Source organism: Spermophilus citellus (genome assembly GCF_964194105.1).
Source record: "Spermophilus citellus genome assembly, chromosome: 1".
In the NCBI taxonomy this organism is placed as follows: domain Eukaryota; kingdom Metazoa; phylum Chordata; class Mammalia; order Rodentia; family Sciuridae; genus Spermophilus; species Spermophilus citellus.
The window spans coordinates 181,459,776-181,477,437 of NC_138182.1; the positions used below are offsets into that span (position 1 = coordinate 181,459,776).

Below are 17,662 nucleotides of genomic sequence, written 5' to 3' on the forward strand. Positions count from 1 at the left end.
GGTGGGTGTGGTTGGAGCTATAATGCATGGAATTGTGGTCAGGCAGGGACCAAAGCTGATATATCAGCCACCATTTTGAACCTGGAAGGTTCAAACCCAGAGGAAAGAGAGAAATGAGGAAACACCCTGGCTTGTAAAGTGTCCATTTGAAGGTGACACATCACTTCCACTCACTCACATTTCAATGGCCAAAGCCAGTCACACAGTCATATTTGACTTCAAGGGATAGACAGTGCAACCCGACTATGTGCCCAGAAGAAGGACAGCCAGGATGTTGATAAATACTCTGAATGGCTCACAGCATATGCTACCCACACTAACAGAGGGGAAAACTGAACAGTAAATCAATAATTCATCTAACCAAAAGAAGGCCAAATATGGGTTTAGGAAAAAACAGAAAGGAAGGAAAAATAGAAAGTACAAGTAAAATTGATATTTAAATCCAAATGTAGCAATAGTTTCTTTAACTGTAAATCAACTAGATGTTCCAGCTATAGAATAAAGATTGACAGACTGGATAAGGAAAAAACCTATTGCATTTCATTGATTCCAAGAGGCACAAGTTTCTACTTTTTGACATTTATGAAGCAAAATCAATGATGTTGTACAGTTGCTGTGAGCCACGCAGCAGTCTCCACATAGTTATCTTTGCCTGCGTATGTGTGAACTTGGTCATAAGCATATATAACTTCACTTGAGTTAGTGTTGAGCAACCACTATTGGATGCTATCCACAGGGAATTTAATTGCCACATAAAGTAACAGGAAGAGCTGGGCGTGGTGGTGCATGCCTGTAATCCCAGTGACTCAGGAGGTTGAGGCAGAAGGATTTCAAATTCGAAGCCAGTCTCGGCAACTTAATGAGGCCCTAAGCAATTTAGGGAGACCCTGCCTCAAAAAAAAAAAAAATAAAAAGGGCTGAGGATACAGCTCAGTGGTTAAGCACCCCTGGGTTCAATCCCTGGCACCAAAAGAAAAGAAAAGAAAAAAAGTATCTGGAAGAGACAATGCTATGAACCGGGTACAGTAACATATGACTAATTCCAGTCACTCAGGAGTCTGAGGCAGGAGGATCCTAAGTTTGAGGCCAGCCTGGGAAACTTAGAGAGAACTTGTCTCTAAATAAAAATATTTGAAGATGTAGCTCAATGGTAGAGCACCCCTGGGTTCAGTCCCCCATACTGAAAAGAAAATGATTTTGCTCTAGAGGTATTGAAACAAAAGTTGTCTTGAATGGCACAGTAAAAATAAAATTACAAGTGAAAAGCACTACAATGCAGATCAATCGGCAGCATTTTATCTTTCTCCGTCACACAAAAAAATTGGTTCCTAAAAAATGATTATTTCCAGTGGACAAAGTGGTGTATACCTATAATTATGAGGAAGTTAAGGCAGAAGGATCACAGATTCAAAAACAGCCTGGACAACTTATCAAGACCCTGTCTCAAAATAAAAAGGACTGGAGAGGAGATGTATCTCAGTAGTAGAGCGCTTGCCAGCATATGTGAAGCCCTGGTTCAATTCCTAGTCTGTCTGTCTCTCTCTCTCTCTCTCTCTCTCTCTCTCTCTCTCTCTCTCTCTCTCACACACACACACACACACACACACACATATATTACTTCCTAGATATGATGAAATACCATATACCCTGTCCAGTACTGGGGATTAAACCCCGGGAGCACTCTACTACTGAGCTACATACACCCCTGCCTTTTTATTTTTTATTTTGGGACAGGGTCTTGCTAACTTGCTCAGGCTGGCCTCAAACTTGGGATCCTCCTGCCTCAGCTTCCTAAGGCTGGGATTACAGGCATGTGCAAATGTGCCTGGCAATAGAAGACTTATTGGAAGGATAAGAATAGAGAAGTTGAAAATAAAAGCTTAAAAAGATACATCATATGAATGTTAACCAAAAGAAAACTGGCAGAGCTAAAATTATGCTGCTTTTTTTTTTTTAGTGCTAGGAATTGAACCCAGGGACTTGTGCATACGCTAAGCATGCCCTTACCACTGAGCTGCACTTCAGCTCTGGTGAAACTATTTAATATGAAATTTAAAAAGATGATGTACTGAATAACTTAGTAGAAATAAGGTAGTCCCTTTTTAAAAAAAATAGTTGAAGATGAACACAATACCTTTATTTTATTTATTTATAAGTGGTGCCAAGGATTGAACCCAATGCCTCACACATGCTAGTCAAGTGCTCTACCCCTGAGCCACAACCTGCACCCAGATAGTCCCTTCTTAATAATAAAGGGATCAATCCACTTTGATCATACAGGAAGACATTATACTTCTAAATTTGCATATATCTAAAAAATAAAAGCAAAAACTGACCAAAATACAAGAATATATAGACAAATACAGGTTCACTAGTCACTAGGAGGAGAGTAGGACAGAGTATACAATATCTGCGTAGCACAGATAGCAAACATAACCTAATGCATCTATAGAGAACATTGCTCCCAACCTCCCAAAGTATAAAACACTCAGTTTTTTTCAAGCATACAGGCAATGTTTACAATATTTGCTTATATATTGATCCATAAAGCAAACCTTAATAACTTTCAAAAGATTGAAATCATACTGGAAATGTCCTTTGCTCATAATAAAAATATGAAAGTCCAATTACAAAAAAATAATCAGAATCTGGGTGCGGTGGTGCACACCTGTAATCCCAGTGGCTGAGGGTTAAGGTAAGAGGATGGCAAGTTCAAGGCCTGCCTCAGCAACTTAATGAGACCCTGTCTCAAGAAAAAAAAAGACTGGAGACACTGAGCCAGGATCAGCTGAATTCAAGCTCCCGTTCGCCTGCTTCCCGCAGACAAACAGCTTTGACTCAGCACTAATCCATCCGGCTGAAACAACTGGTCAGCCCTTCTATTCCTACGGAGGTAAATGCCAACCGAGCCTTCATAGGTAGTGGCCACAGGTTTGAAACAGGGCTTGGGAGAGACAGTAAGGACCCCACCCATTGCATTGGTCACCCGGCAAAGGGAAACGAACTGTCGCCATTTGCAAGAGATACCACCATGGCAGAGAACTGACGTCACCAGACTGCGGCAGAGGAGATAACTTCATTGAAACCTGCGGCTACAGCATCAAATAAATTTATAGGAGTAAACAGTAATTCAGCAGTCAAACAGAACAAGAAGTAACATGAGCAACTTGAAAAAGCAAGGAAGAAAAGGAGTACAAACAATGCAGGACAGCCTAAATATTCAGGAGGACCTAGAGTCATCAGAAAAATGGTCATATAAAGAACTCAAGGAACACCTTAGACAGATGGAATGGAACCTTAAAGAGGATACGAAACAGCAAATTCAAGCAGCGAAAGAACACATTGAGAATGAAATACATAAACAGATAAAAGAAGAAGTTAAGCATCTTTATCAGGAGATAGAGATTATAAAAAATAATCAAACAATAATTCTAGAAATGAAGGAAACGATAAACCAAATTAAAAACTCAATTGAGAGTATCACTAACAGAGTGGAGCAAGTAGAAGCCAGAATGTCAGATAATGAAGACAAAATATATATCATCTTGAAAAGAGTCTAGCCAACTCAGAAAGGCTGGTAAAAAATCACAAGAAAAACATCCAAGAGTTATGGGATAACATAAAAAAACCAAACTTACGAATCATCAGGATAGAAGAAGGTACAGAGATTCAAACCAAGGGAATGAGTAACCTGCTGAATGAAATAATTACAGAAAACTGTCCAGAAATAAAAAAGGAAACAGATATACAAATTGAAGATGCATACAGGACACCGAGCACACAAAATCACAGTAGACCAACGCCAAGACACATTGTTATGAAGATATCCAATATACAGAACAAAGAGAAAATATTAAAAGCTACAAGAGAAAGGAGACAGATTACATTCAGGGGTAAACCAATAAGGTTAACAACGGATTTTTCATCACAGACGCTGAAAGCAAGAAGGTCATGGAACAATGTATTTCAAACACTGAAAGACAATGGATGCCAACCAAGAATTCTGTATCCAGCAAAATTAAGCTTCAGGTATGACAACGAAATAAAAATCTTTCATGATAAACAAAAGTTAAAAGATTTGCAGCCAGAAAACCAGCATTGCAAAGCATTTTGAGCAAAACACTACACGAGGAAGAAATGAAAAACAATAACCAAAACCATCAGTGGGAAGTGCCTCAGTAAAGACAGAGGGCGAGGGGAAAGATAATCATGGAGAAACAAACTAAATTTTTTTAAAAAAGGATAAATAATCAAACATGGATGGAAGTACAAACCATATATCAATAGTAACTCTGAATGTTAATGGCTTAAACTCCCCAATAAAGCGACATAGGCTGGTATCATGGATTAAAAAAACAAATCCAACAATATGCTGCCTCCAGGAGACACATCTGATTGGAAAAGACATACACAGGCTGAAGGTGAAAGGATGGGAAAAAATATACCACGCACACGGTCCTCGTAAGCAAGCAGGGGTGACCATCCTCATATCGAATAAAATCGACTTCAAGACTAAGTTAATCAAAAGGGATAAGTAAGGACATTATATACTGTTAAAAGGAACCATTCACCAACAAGACATAACAATTATCAATATTTATGCACCAAATAATGGTGCTGTGACATTCATAAAACAAATTCTCCTCAAATTCAAGAATCAAATAGACCACAACACAATAATTATGGGTGACTTCAACACACCTCTCTCACCATTGGACAGATCCTCCAAACAAAAGTTGAATAAAGAAACTATAGAACTCAATACCACAATCAATAACCTAGACTTAACTGACATATATAGAATATATCAACCATCATCAAATGGATATACTTTTTTCTCAGCAGCACATGGATCCTTCTCAAAAATAGACCATATATTATGCCATAGGGCAACCCTCAGTAATAAAGGGGTGGAGATAATACCATGCATTTTATCTGATCATAATGGAATGAAACTGGAAATCAATGATAAAAGAAGGAAGGAAAAATCCTACATCACATGGAAAATGAACAATATGTTACTGAATGATCAATGGGTTACAGAAGACATAAAGGAGGAAATCAAAAAATTCTTAGAGATAAATGAAAATACAGACACAACATATCGGAATCTATGGGACACAATGAAAGCAGTTTTAAGAGGAAAATTCATCGCCTGGTGGTCATTCCTCAAAAAAAGAAAAAACCAACAAATAAATGAGCTCACACTTCATCTCAAAGCCCTAGAAAAGGAAGAGCAAAACAACAGCAAATGTAGCAGAAGGCAAGAAATAATTAAAATCAGAGCGGAAATCAATGAAATTGAAACAAAAGAAACTATTGAAAAAATTAACAAAACTAAAAGTTGGTTCTTCGAAAAAATAAATAAGATCGACAGACCTTTAGCCATGCTAACGAAGAGAAGAAGAGAGAGAACTCAAATTACTAACATACGGGATGAAAAAGGCAATATCACAACAGATGCTACAGAAATACAGAAGACAATTAGAAATTATTTTGAAAACCTATATTCCAATAAAATAGAAGATAGTGAAGACATCAATAAATTTCTTAAGTCATATGATTTGCCCAGACTGAGTCAGGAGGATACACACAATTTGAACAGTCCAATATCAATGGATGAAATTGAAGAAGCAATCAAAAGACTACCAACCAAGAAAAGCCCAGGACTGGATGGGTATACAGCGGAGTTTTACAAAACCTTTAAAGAAGAATTAATACCAATACTTTTCAAGTTATTTCAGGAAATAGAAAAAGAGGGAGCTCTTCCAAATTCATTCTATGAGGCCAACATCACCCTGATTCCGAAACCAGACAAAGACACCTCAAAGAAAGAAAACTACAGACCAATATCTCTAATGAACCTAGATGCAAAAATCCTCAATAAAATTCTGGCGAATCAAATACAAAAACACATCAAAAAAATTGTGCACCATGATCAAGTATGATTCATCCCTGGGATGCAAGGATGGTTCAATATACGGAAATCAATAAATGTTATTCACCACAGCAATAGACTTAAAGATAAGAACCATATGATCATCTCAATAGATGCAGAGAAAGCATTCGACAAAGTACAGCATCCCTTTATGTTCAAAACATTAGAAAAACTAGGGATAACAGGAACTTACCTTGACATTGTAAAAGCTATCTATGCTAAGCCTCAGGCTAGCTTCATTCTGAATGGACAAAAGTTGAAGGCATTCCCTCTAAAATCTGGAACAAGACAGGGATGCCCTCTCTCACCACTTCTATTTAATTTAGTCCTTGAAATACTAGCCAGAGCAATTAGACAGACAAAAGAAATTAAAGGCATAAAAATAGGAAAAGAAGAACTTAAATTATCACTATTTGCGGATGACATGATTCTATACCTAGAAGACCCAAAAAGATCTACAAAGAAACTACTAGAACTAATAAGTGAATTCAGCAAAGTGGCAGGATATAAAATCAACACCCATAAATCAAAGGCATTTCTGTATATCAGCGACAAAACTTCTGAAACGGAAATGATGAAAAACATTCCATTCACAATATCCTCAAAAAAAAATAAAATACTTGGGAATCAACCTAACAAAAGAGGTGAAGGACCTATACAATGAAAACTACAGAACCCTAGAGAGAGAAGTAGAAGAAGATCTTAGAAGATGGAAAAATATATCCTGTTCATGGATAGGCAGACTAACATTATCAAAATGGCGATATTACCAAAAGTTCTCTATAGGTTTAATGCAATGGCAATCAAAATCCCAAACGGCATTTCTTGTAGAAATAGATAAAGCAATCATGAAATTCATATGGAATAACAAAAGACCCAGAATAGCAAAAGCAATTCTAAGCAGGAAGTGTGAATCAGGCGGTATAGCGATACCAGATTTCAAACTATATTACAGAGCAATAGTGACAAAAACAGCATGGTACTGGTACCAAAACAGGCGGGTGGACCAATGGTATAGAATAGAGGACACAGAGACTAATCCACAAAGTTACAACTATATTATATTTGATAAAGGGGCTAAAAGCATGCAATGGAGGAACGATAGCATCTTCAACAAATGGTGTTGGGAAAACTGGAAATCCATATGCAACAAAATGAAACTGAATCCCTTTCTCTCGCCATGCACAAAAGTTAACTCAAAATGGATCAAGGAGCTTGATATCAAATCAGAGACTCTGTGTCTGATAGAAGAAAAAGTTGGCTCCCATCTACATATTGTGGGGTCGGGCTCCAAATTCCTTAATAGGACACCCATAGCACAAGAGTTAATAACAAGAATCAACAAATGGGACTTACTTAAACTAAAAAGTTTTTTCTCAGCAAGAGAAACAATAAGAGAGGTAAATAGGGAGCCTACATCCTGGGAACAAATTTTTACTCCTCACACTTCAGATAGAGCCCTAATATCCAGAGTATACAAAGAACTCAAAAAATTAGACAATAAGATAACAAATAACCCAATCAACAAATGGGCCAAGGACCTGAACAGACACTTCTCAGAGGAGGATATACAATCAATCAACAAGTACATGAAAAAATGCTCACCATCTCTAGCGGTCAGAGAAATGCAAATCAAAACCACCCTAAGATACCATCTCACTCCAGTAAGATTGGCAGCCACTATGAAGTCAAACAACAAGTGCTGGCGAGGATGTGGAGAAAAGGGTACACTTGTACATTGCTGGTGGGACTGCAAATTGGTGCGGCCAATTTGGAAAGCAGTTTGGAGATTCCTGGGAAAGCTGGGAATGGAACCACCATTTGACCCTGCTATTGCCCTTCTCGGACTATTCCCTGAAGACCTTAAAAGAGCATGCTACAGGGATACTGCCACATCGATGTTCATAGCAGCACAATTCACAATAGCTAGACTGTGGAACCAACCCAGATGCCCTTCAAAAGATGAATGGATAAAAAAAAATGTGGCATCTATACACCATGGAATATTACGCAGCACTAAAAAATGACAAAATCATGGAATTTGCAGGGAAATGGATGGCACTAGAGCAGATTATGCTTAGTGAAGCTAGCCAATCCCTAAAAAACAAATACCAAATGTCTTCTTTGATATAATGAGAGCAACTATGAACAGAGTATGGAGGAAGAGCAGGAAGAAAAGATTAACTTTAAACAGAGACATGAGATGGGAGGGAAAGAGAGAGAAAAGGGAAATTGCATGGAAATGAAGGGAGACACTCATTGCTATACAAAATTACATATAAGAGGTTGTGAGGGGAATGGGAAAATAAACAAGGAGAGAAATGAATTACAGTAGATGGGGTAGAGAGAGAAGATGGGAGGGGAGGGGAGGGGGGATAGTAGGGGATAGGAAAGGTAGCAGAATACAACAATTACTAATAGGGCATTATGTAAAATTGTGGATGTGTAACCGACGTGATTCTGCAATCTGCATTTGGGGTAAAATTGGGAGTTCATAACCCACTTCAATATAATGTATGAAATATGATATGTCAAGAGCTTTGTAATGTTGTGAACAACCAATAAAAAAAAGAAAAGAAAAGAAAAAAGACTGGAGATATAGCTCAGTAACAGAGCATCTCTGAGTTCAATCCCTTGTATCTCAGAAAGCACAAACACAAACAAAAAATAATCAGTAATGGGCTGGGGTTGTGGCTCAGCAGGAGAGCGCTCACCTAGCACGTAGGGCAAGTGCCCTACCACTGACCTAATCCCCCAGCACAGTGACAAATACATTTATAGAAGAGACTCCATTTCATTAATTTTGCAGAGGAATGAAAAAGAGAACACAATGTGTCACAATTAGAATCCACCAGAAGGGTTATGATTAAAAAGTATGGAAGTACTCAGTACTGGCAGAGACTTAGAGCAAAGGTAACTCCAACTCCCCCTGATGGGAGTGTCAATCACTTTGGAAAGCAATTTGACCATTGAAGAGATGCACAATTTTTTTTTCCAATCCTGAGGATTGAACCAAGGTGTACTCTGCCACTGAGCTGCCTCCCCAGCTCTTTTTATTTTTATTTTGCTATAGGGTCTTACTAAGTTGTCAAGACTACCTTCAAATTTGTGACCTCCTGCCTTAGCTTCCCACATCACTGAGATTACAGGCATGCACCACCATACCCAGCTGAGATATGCACATCTTATGACCCAGTATTTCTACTCCTAGGAATATGCCATATAAAATTGAGAGCATATACTTATTGGAGTGTTTATAGAGGCACTGTTCACATTACCTGTTTACATTGGCAGAGGAGATGCCCATCAACCCTTGAATGGATAAATTGTTCTATTGTTCTGCATGGGGAAATTGCATGCCAATAAAATGAATGAATTATAGAAATATGAAAAAGAAGCCAACCAGGTGTGGTGGCAGAAGAATTACAAGTTCAAGGCCAGTCTAGGCAACTTGTCTTAAAATAGAAAATATGAAGGACTAGGGGTGTAGCTCAGTGGTAGAGGGCCCTGGATTCAATTCCCAGTTCTGCAAAAGAAGAAGATAAAGGAAAAGGAGAAGGATCCAGATGGAATAAAATAATATACATTGTTAATTCTATCTAAATGAAGTTGGAACACAGGCAAAATCAAATTAGGAGGTATAAGACATCATACTTAGATGGTACAACTACAGAAAAGCAAGAGTGTAATGATCATTCTAGAATAATTATTATCTTTGGGGTTAGGGAGAAGGCTATGATTGGGAGGGGCATGTCAGAGATCTCCAAGGTGCTGAGAATGCTGTTCTTGACATCTATATGGATTCATATGTATTTGTATTCTAATGCTCAATGAATTTTAATGCATTTTTCTCTGCATATTTTTCTCCCAATAAACAATCAAAAAGTAATGAAATTATACATCACTTAAGAAAGGGGACACATTTATTTATTTGTTTAGTTGCTTATTGTACTGGAGATTAAACCCAGGTGTGCACTACCACTGAGCCACATTCCCAGCCTTTCTCATTTTTATTTTGAGATAGCCTCTCTCTAAGTTCCGGAGGCCATCCTTAAACTTGCAATCCTTCTGCCTCAGCCTCCTAAGGTGCTGGGGTTACAGGTGTGTACCACTGCACGCAGCTAGGAAGGGGACACGTTTTGAGAAATGCTGGGCAATTTTGTCATGGTGTGAACATCAAAGAGTGTGCTTACACAAACTAAGATGGCTATGACATCATTAGATGATATGATCTTATGGGACTTTGTTCATATGTGTGGTCCACTGTTGACCAAAACATCATCATTTATGACACATAACTATAGTACAAAAATTATAATATTATTATCATCTCCACCAAATATAAAGCATTTAGCTTAGTCACTAGTGCCTGGCAGGAGCTCACTATAGATGAATTTTCAACTCTCAATATAGTATGAAACTACTAACTCCATGAGGAAAGTGGTAGTTTGTGTTTTTGCTTAGCAGTCAATAATAATCTGTGAAATGGATGTTGTCACTTTTCTTGGGTCCCCAAAAGTCCCTACATTGAACTTCACCATTTGTCTTTACAGGAATCCACCTCCTGACCACTGGGCTTTAGTAAGTGGTCTCCCCACTTATGTTGCCCAAAATGGCCTGGTAAGTAACACAACTTGAAAAGGGGAAAAGTTTGATTAAGATGAAAGAATGAAAGGATTTCAGATGGAGCAAGTGGGAAAAAATGGGGGCGGGGGGGAGTGTGGATCTCCAAAGCTTGAGTCTCTTGTTTTTCAATTTACTCGATAGAGGGCCCCTAGAGATAAACAGAGAATTGACATTTGGGCAAATATGAAACGCAGAGAAATAATCTTTAGATGGAAAGATGGTCACTGACAAATGCGTCAGGGACAAAGTCATGACTGGGTGGTCTACCAGGCTCCGCAGGGACTAAGTCTCAATCTCTCATGTCAGACTTAATTGCCATTGTCCACCTCCCATCCCCACGTTTCCAGCCATGTCACACAAAGCAGAGCTCCAGAGCTTTACCTCCCACCTTGCCCCATTCACTAAGGCCAAGGGGAAGCAGTGGTGTCCCCTGCGCCTGAGAACAGGGTCATGTCTGCTGCACATCACCCCCATATTTGGTCCTGGTCATGTCTATATCCTTCCCCCAGAACATACTACACAATGGTGCCCCTGTGGCAAGGTGTTAATTTATTGAGCATTTTCTATTCCAGACACTGTCATAGGCTCTGAGGATGTAAAGGTAGATGGATCATGATGTACTGTTTCTCTTCTGAAACTCATAATCGAATGAGGAGATGCCTTTATTAACAGATATTTATACTGCAATGTGATAAAGCCACGATAGAGGATACAGAATAGGGGACATATAAACCAGTCTTCATTTCCTAGAGTGTGTTGGTCTGAGTTGAATTTGAAATCATTAGTTCTTAGGCAGGTGGGGGCAGGAAACAGGATTCCAGGTAGAGGAAACATCATGGGTGTCAGTCAACTCTCCATTATTGTAACAAAACCCTGAGATAATCAGCTTATAAAAAGGAGAGTTTTATTTTGGTTTCAGCCCGTGGTTGGTTGGCTTTGTTGCCTTGGGGCCTCTGGTGATGCCGTACATCATGGCGGAAAGCTTAAGGTGCAGCTAAGCTGCTCACCTCATGGCCAGGAGGCAAAGAAGAGAAAGAGGAGCGGTGGGTCCCACAATCCCATTCAAGGACACGCCCTCCAATGTCCGTAAGACCTCTCACTAGGTCCCACCTCTTCCCAATAGTTTCCATCACTTCCTAAGATCCCTGAGTTGGGGACAGAGCCTTTAGTATATTAGCTTTTCAATCCATATCCAAACTATGGACAAGCAACTTGGGCATAGGAGTTTGGAGCAGCACACAGTTTAGTGTTGCTGCTGTGTTAAGTTTGAGACAGCAAGACAGGGGACTCGAGAGGGAGAGAGGCGGCCAGAAAACAGGCTTTGGATGCCATGTCCAGAGGGTAGGACTCGAATCTACGGTGATGGCTTTTAAAGCAGGAGACCAGTACAGCTGCTTTTTATCTTATTTGTTTGGGTCTTATTGTTGTTGTTTGTAATACCAGAGGTTGAACTCAGGGCTTGGTGCATGCTAGGCAAGTGCTGTGCCACTAAACTACCTCCCCAGCCCTGCTTTTCATTTTAGCAGGATAATGCTGGCAGGTCCATAGAAAATGGATCAGAAGAACTAGGACTGGAGGCAGAGTGACCAGTGCATGATTCAAGTAAGGGATGATGAGAATGTCAACAAATGCAGGCACCGTGAAGAATACTGTCCTCACTGCCCATGGCCATCTACGTAGTGCTATGATGAGGCACCACATAGATGTTCTCTTTTAATATAACATTCAACAAAGACAAGATGAAAAGGAGATAAGGGGCTGGCCTGAAATCCAGAGGGCAAAACTGGCAGGACTTAGCCTTGGTGGGGAGCAGAGAGGATGGAAGAGAAAAGAGTCAGAGCTCATTTTAAGCTTCCAGACTGACAGTGCTGCCATCAGGTTTGGATGTAAGATAAGGAGGTCAGTTTTAAACAAGGTGAGATTGAGACATTCTTCAGGAGGAAGTGATCAGCAGGTAGATGAAGCTATGGAGAGAGAGGAAGGGTGGATTAGGAAGCTATCAGGACCAGGTAGTATTTGAAACTATGGTGTTGACAACACCCAGGGAGATGTGAGGAGCAGTGGGTTCCCAGGGTGCAATATTGGAGGATTTCAGAATTTCCAGAGCAGGTGGAGAAAGGGGTGTATGTAAAGGGGGGAAGCAGGAGGAGAATTCAGAGGTGTTTGCAGACCCAGGAGAGGCAGTCATGGAAACCAAAGAAGTAGAAAGTTTCAACAAGGAGAGAGACCATCCAGGTGTGGTGGTGCACATCCATCCTCCCAGCTACTCGGAGGCTGAGGCAGGAGGATTCCGAGTTCAAGGCCAGTCTGGGCAGTTAATTCAGACACTGGAGGGATGATGAGAGGATGAAGAAAAGACAAACAGACACACATAGAGAAAATCTGGGGCCAGGTGGTTTAAGCCATGGCCTAGTGAGGCTTGTTTGACACCAGAACTAGCTCAGCACATTTATTATACAGGTTTTGTCATCAGAAGGTTATTTGTGAGACAGTTTTAGCAGAGCAGGTAGTCTGAAGGATGCAGCGAAACTTGGGAGACATGGAGGTCATCTTGTTATGCCCAGAATTCTCTACCCCTGGGAGTTGGTGTCTGAATCCAAGATTCTGACTGTTAGAGCCACACACCTTTGCACATAGCCACCCCTGGCCGGCATTACCATAGCAACTGGGGAATCTTGACCTGCACCTTTGCACAGTCAGCTCCCAGGGCAAGTGCAGCCATAAGGGAATCAGGGACCAGGGTGATTTGAACCACCCTGGGAACCCAGAGTCTCACTCTCCACAGTGAGACTCTGTCTAAAATAAAAAGGGCTGGGGATGTAGCTCAGTGGTACAGCACTTGCCCCACATGAGCACATGGATTCAGACTCCAATGCAGAAAGGAAAAAAAAAAAAAGGAAAAGAGAAAGAAAGACAGGAAGATAGACCAAATGCAGCACAGTGATCTGGTGAGACAAGAACTGAAGGCCCCATCATATTTGTCAATTAAGAGGTTTTGGTGGCCCTGATGAAAGCAGATTTGGTGGCAAAGTGGAGGCAGATACTAGCATGTGGTCCACTGAGGAGTGGCATGCAGTAAAAGGTAGAGAAGGCAAGAGAAAAAGGGAGAGTACCTGTGGGTGGTTGCTATGGAGACCACGCTGTGTGAGGGAAGCATTTTGAGGATGGGAGATACACAAGCTGGCTCATGGGCTGAGGGAAAAGGGCCCGCGGAAAGGTTGCTGATCAGGAGGGAACAATGGGAACGGATGGACCAGGTCCAAGGAGAGGCTGGAGGATGATAGAGTGAGTAGGCAGTCCTTGGACAGGAGCTGGGCAGCTCAGCCTCTGACACCAGACAGTCCACGTCTGTGTTGACAGGCAGGGTTGCTGCAAGCCCATGTAGTAGCCTTTGAGAAGTAAAAGCAGGCCCTCTTCTCAAGGGAAGACTACAGTGAGAACCCAGGCTGGATCTCAGGGCCAGCCGCCCCTCAGCAGGTGCAGTATGTACACTACCCAACTGCAATGGTGGCCAGCCGCAGGAGGGATCAGATAAGTGTCATTTGGTTCCTTTTTCATTCTCTCCTTTTCAGAAGAGAAATCTAGCAATTTAGAACCCAAATTACAACACCTGCCATTTCTTGTTCTACTTTGAGGTTTCTACCCCAAGGAAAAATGCCTTCCTGCCCAAGAAAGCAAGACAGAACCCCAAATGTACATGAATCAAATATGTTTTGCATAGCACTGTTTCAGTTTAGAAAAAGCAACCCAAATGCTCAACAAAAGAGGAACGACAAAATGAGACACTATTAATAACGGCAGCTTGTACCCTTAATTTTTGCAAAGTTTAGAAATAATTCGAGGTGGAGCCAATCCTGAGAAGTAAGGTTTACAAGGGGACTTTTCTTTCCAGTATCCTCTCTTAATAATCCAAAAGGATCTCTGGTGTATCTACCTGTGAAAAAAAATGTGAATGCTGTTGGCAAGGACATGGTGTTTGTGAAAAGAGCAGGCCCTTTACTACGTGCCCCTTGGGGCTAATGGCAGTCCCTCTTCCCTCCACTGCTTTTAGATTTGCAATATCATGAATGCACCTGCCGAGGACCTTTTTGCATTTCAGGTAAGTCATTTTGGATTTGTTCTCTTAGTCACATGACTTTCCTCTCCATTTGAATCCACCTGCTTCCTTGGGTAGCCATCTAAATGGAGTGAAAACAGGATGGAAAAAAAGCCATGTGCTAGTGGAGGTGGGGAGGGAGCTGGCTGGGCCAATTCCAAGGTCTTATTCTATTTCAACACTCGCACTCTTTGCCTTCTGGCCTCTGGACCTTCACTTATGCTGTTTTCTCAGCCACCACCCTCTCCTGTCCAAATTCCCTGTTTCCTTCAGTAACAATCTCAAATGCTACCACTTCTATGAAGTTTTATTCTGATTTTTGTGGCTGTGTATAATTTCTTTTTGAAAAGTGCATGGAATATTGTTTAGCATTCCATTCGGCTTTGGCTTTTATCATGTAAGAAATGCTGGTGGAAGCCATCTTCTGGGCCAGGCTTTGACACAATGCTACTCTGGCTACCATAGTGGAACAGAGAGACCTGGTGGTTGTCTTCCTGGGGCTCATAAGAGAGACACCTGAGTCATGGTCAGTAGAAATGTAGGGGCTAGCCTGGTGCAGTGGCACAGGCTTGTAATCCCAGCAGCTCGGGAGGCTGAGGCAGGAGGATCATGAGTTCAAAGACACCCTCAGCAACCTAGTGAAGCACTTAGCAACTTGGTGAGACCCTGTCTCTAAATAAAATATTTAAAAAGAGCTGGGGATGTGGCTCAGTGGTTAAGCACCCATGGCTTCAATCCCCAGTACCAAAAAAGAAAAGAAGGAAGGAAGGAGGAAAGGAAAGAAGGAAGGAGGGAAGGAAGGAAGGAAGGAAGGAAGGAAGGAAGGAAGGAAGGGGATAGAGAATGTGGAGAGGAACTCTCAGGAGCCCTGACCTGACCTGAGAGAAATCAAGGAACATGTCCTTGAGGAAATTATTTGTGAGTAAGGAGAGGGGAGAAGGCTGCAGCAAAGAGACAGATAACTGGAAGGGATAGCGTTGGCCAGCAAGTGAGAGACTTGCTGAGTAAGAGACTGAGAAGGGTGTGGCAGAAGCCGATTCTAGAGAAGTGGATAAAAAACAGATCACGCAGGGCCTGGAAGGGCAGACCAAAGGGGAATTTGTCTCTCTTACTATTTCCCCCTTATTTCATCTTTTATTATCCTTAGTTTTGCCTTGGACTAATTTCTGCCAGTATAATATTGGCTTTCTTGGATCAAGGAAGGGTTGGTTCTTTCTTGACATCCTCAGCTCTAGATGTCTTGTCAATGTATTTGGGTTGAGCATGCCAACCACAAGAAAAATCATTAGCAATCAGGACATAATTAAGAAGGAGATAAAAATCAAGCAAGAAAAATCTGTGCTTTTTTTAAACTTTCCAGTTTATTGAAATACAAATAACAAGTATCATCTCACCACCTTAAGAATCTTGACATTTCAGAAATGGAAGATACCTACTCCAGGAAGCCTTCCTTGACTTCTGTCTTTCCTCTGGCTCCCAGGGGACATAAAATACCGCACTGCAGTGACATTGCTGGTTTACTTTACGGAAGATGAGCCACCTGAGGAACATCTGCCTTACTTGCCTTGGTTTCCCCAGCTGGTAGCTTGGTTTCTTGTACATTGTTAATATTGATGAATCAGTGAAAATAGAATCTAGAAATGAGTCACGTTATCTCTGTTTGATAATGATGAAAGCAAGGCTCCCACAGGCATCCTCAGCTGACCACGAACCTCATTGCTTAGCAAGGCACACACTCTTCCCCATCTGTATGTAGGTAGGAAAATCAAGGCCTAAGGAAATAAAATTCCAAGCCAAAATTACACAGAAAGTCAGGCCAAGGGCAAAGAGTTAGAGGATATAGCCAGGTGATTCATTCAAAATTACGAAAACCACCAGCATTTGGTTTTTCAGTGCTGGGGGTTGAACCCAGCGGCTCTTTACCACTGAGCCACACCCCAGATCTATTTATTTTTTTTGTTTTGAGGCAGGGTCTCACTAAGTTGCTGAGACTGGCCTTGAACTTGTGATCCTCCTGCCTCAGCCTCCCAAGTGGGATTACGGCATGCGCCGCCATAACTGACCCAGAATTGTTCTCTGAAGCCAGCCAGTGCCCTCTGGTTTTCTCCTATATGTGAAAGAGAACTACACTCCCTGGCATGTTTCTGCACATTATTGTATCCCTGGCACACAGTCCACTGCCAGGCACCTACAGCCCTGAGCTCTTAGGGACGGAGACAACGTGGCTACCTGGTTTTGTATCAGGCACTCCACCAGATGGGCTGTTTGCTCAGGCTTCTGTGGCTGATACTAAATCCATACAAAATCCAACAAGCGCCACCCTCTTGCCAACCCCTCTCAGCCAATCAGGGTCACCCCACAGCCCAGAGTCCATCACAGCTGCCTACACAGCCCAGACCCAGAAGAGAATCTAAGATCTGCCCCTCTCTTTAGAAAGAGCCTCTGGATGATTCTGGATGGATGATCAAAAATGTCCTTTCAATGCCGATTGTGAACAAGAAGGAAGAAATTGTTGGGGTGGCCACGTTCTATAATCGCAAAGATGGGAAGCCCTTTGATGAAATGGACGAGACCCTCATGGAGGTATGGAGTGCTGGGAGGTCCTTGCAGCTGGGATTCAGAGTCTGCTTGCGGCCAGGTGTGGCTTTCAGAGCTGCACATTGCAACAGGAAGGCCACCTGAGGCAGCCTCGACCACCACCTTCTTTACTCTCGCTTCTGCCCCACATGTCATCAGAGAGATCCACATTCTGCTTTTTTAAAAATTTTATTTATTTATTTTTATATACATATAACAGCGGAATGCATTACAATTCTTATTACATATATAGAGCACAATTTTTCATATCTCTGGTTGTATACATAGTATATTAAACACCATATATTAGAGCAGTTTTAGGTCCATAGAGAAATTGAGCAGAAAGTACAGAGTTTGTATATAGTCCCCACGTAGGCAAAGAAGAGTCCCTTTTTGGGAAGCTTTTACATATAAAAATGATGCTT

General features: G+C 41.3%; 1 protein-coding gene across 2 annotated transcripts in view; it reads left to right on the forward strand.

The window, feature by feature from the left end:
• Nucleotides 1-17,662, forward strand: part of PDE6A (phosphodiesterase 6A) — a gene marked incomplete at both ends in the record, with an annotated part of 77,231 nt that overhangs the window by 32,925 nt on the left and 26,644 nt on the right. For both annotated transcript variants that reach the window (XM_081302797.1, XM_081302798.1), the window contains 3 exons: nt 10,492-10,558; nt 14,616-14,663; nt 17,094-17,243. In XM_081302797.1, the coding sequence (XP_081158923.1) occupies nt 10,492-10,558; nt 14,616-14,663; nt 17,094-17,243 (265 nt within the window). The remainder of the gene's footprint in view (nt 1-10,491; nt 10,559-14,615; nt 14,664-17,093; nt 17,244-17,662) is intronic.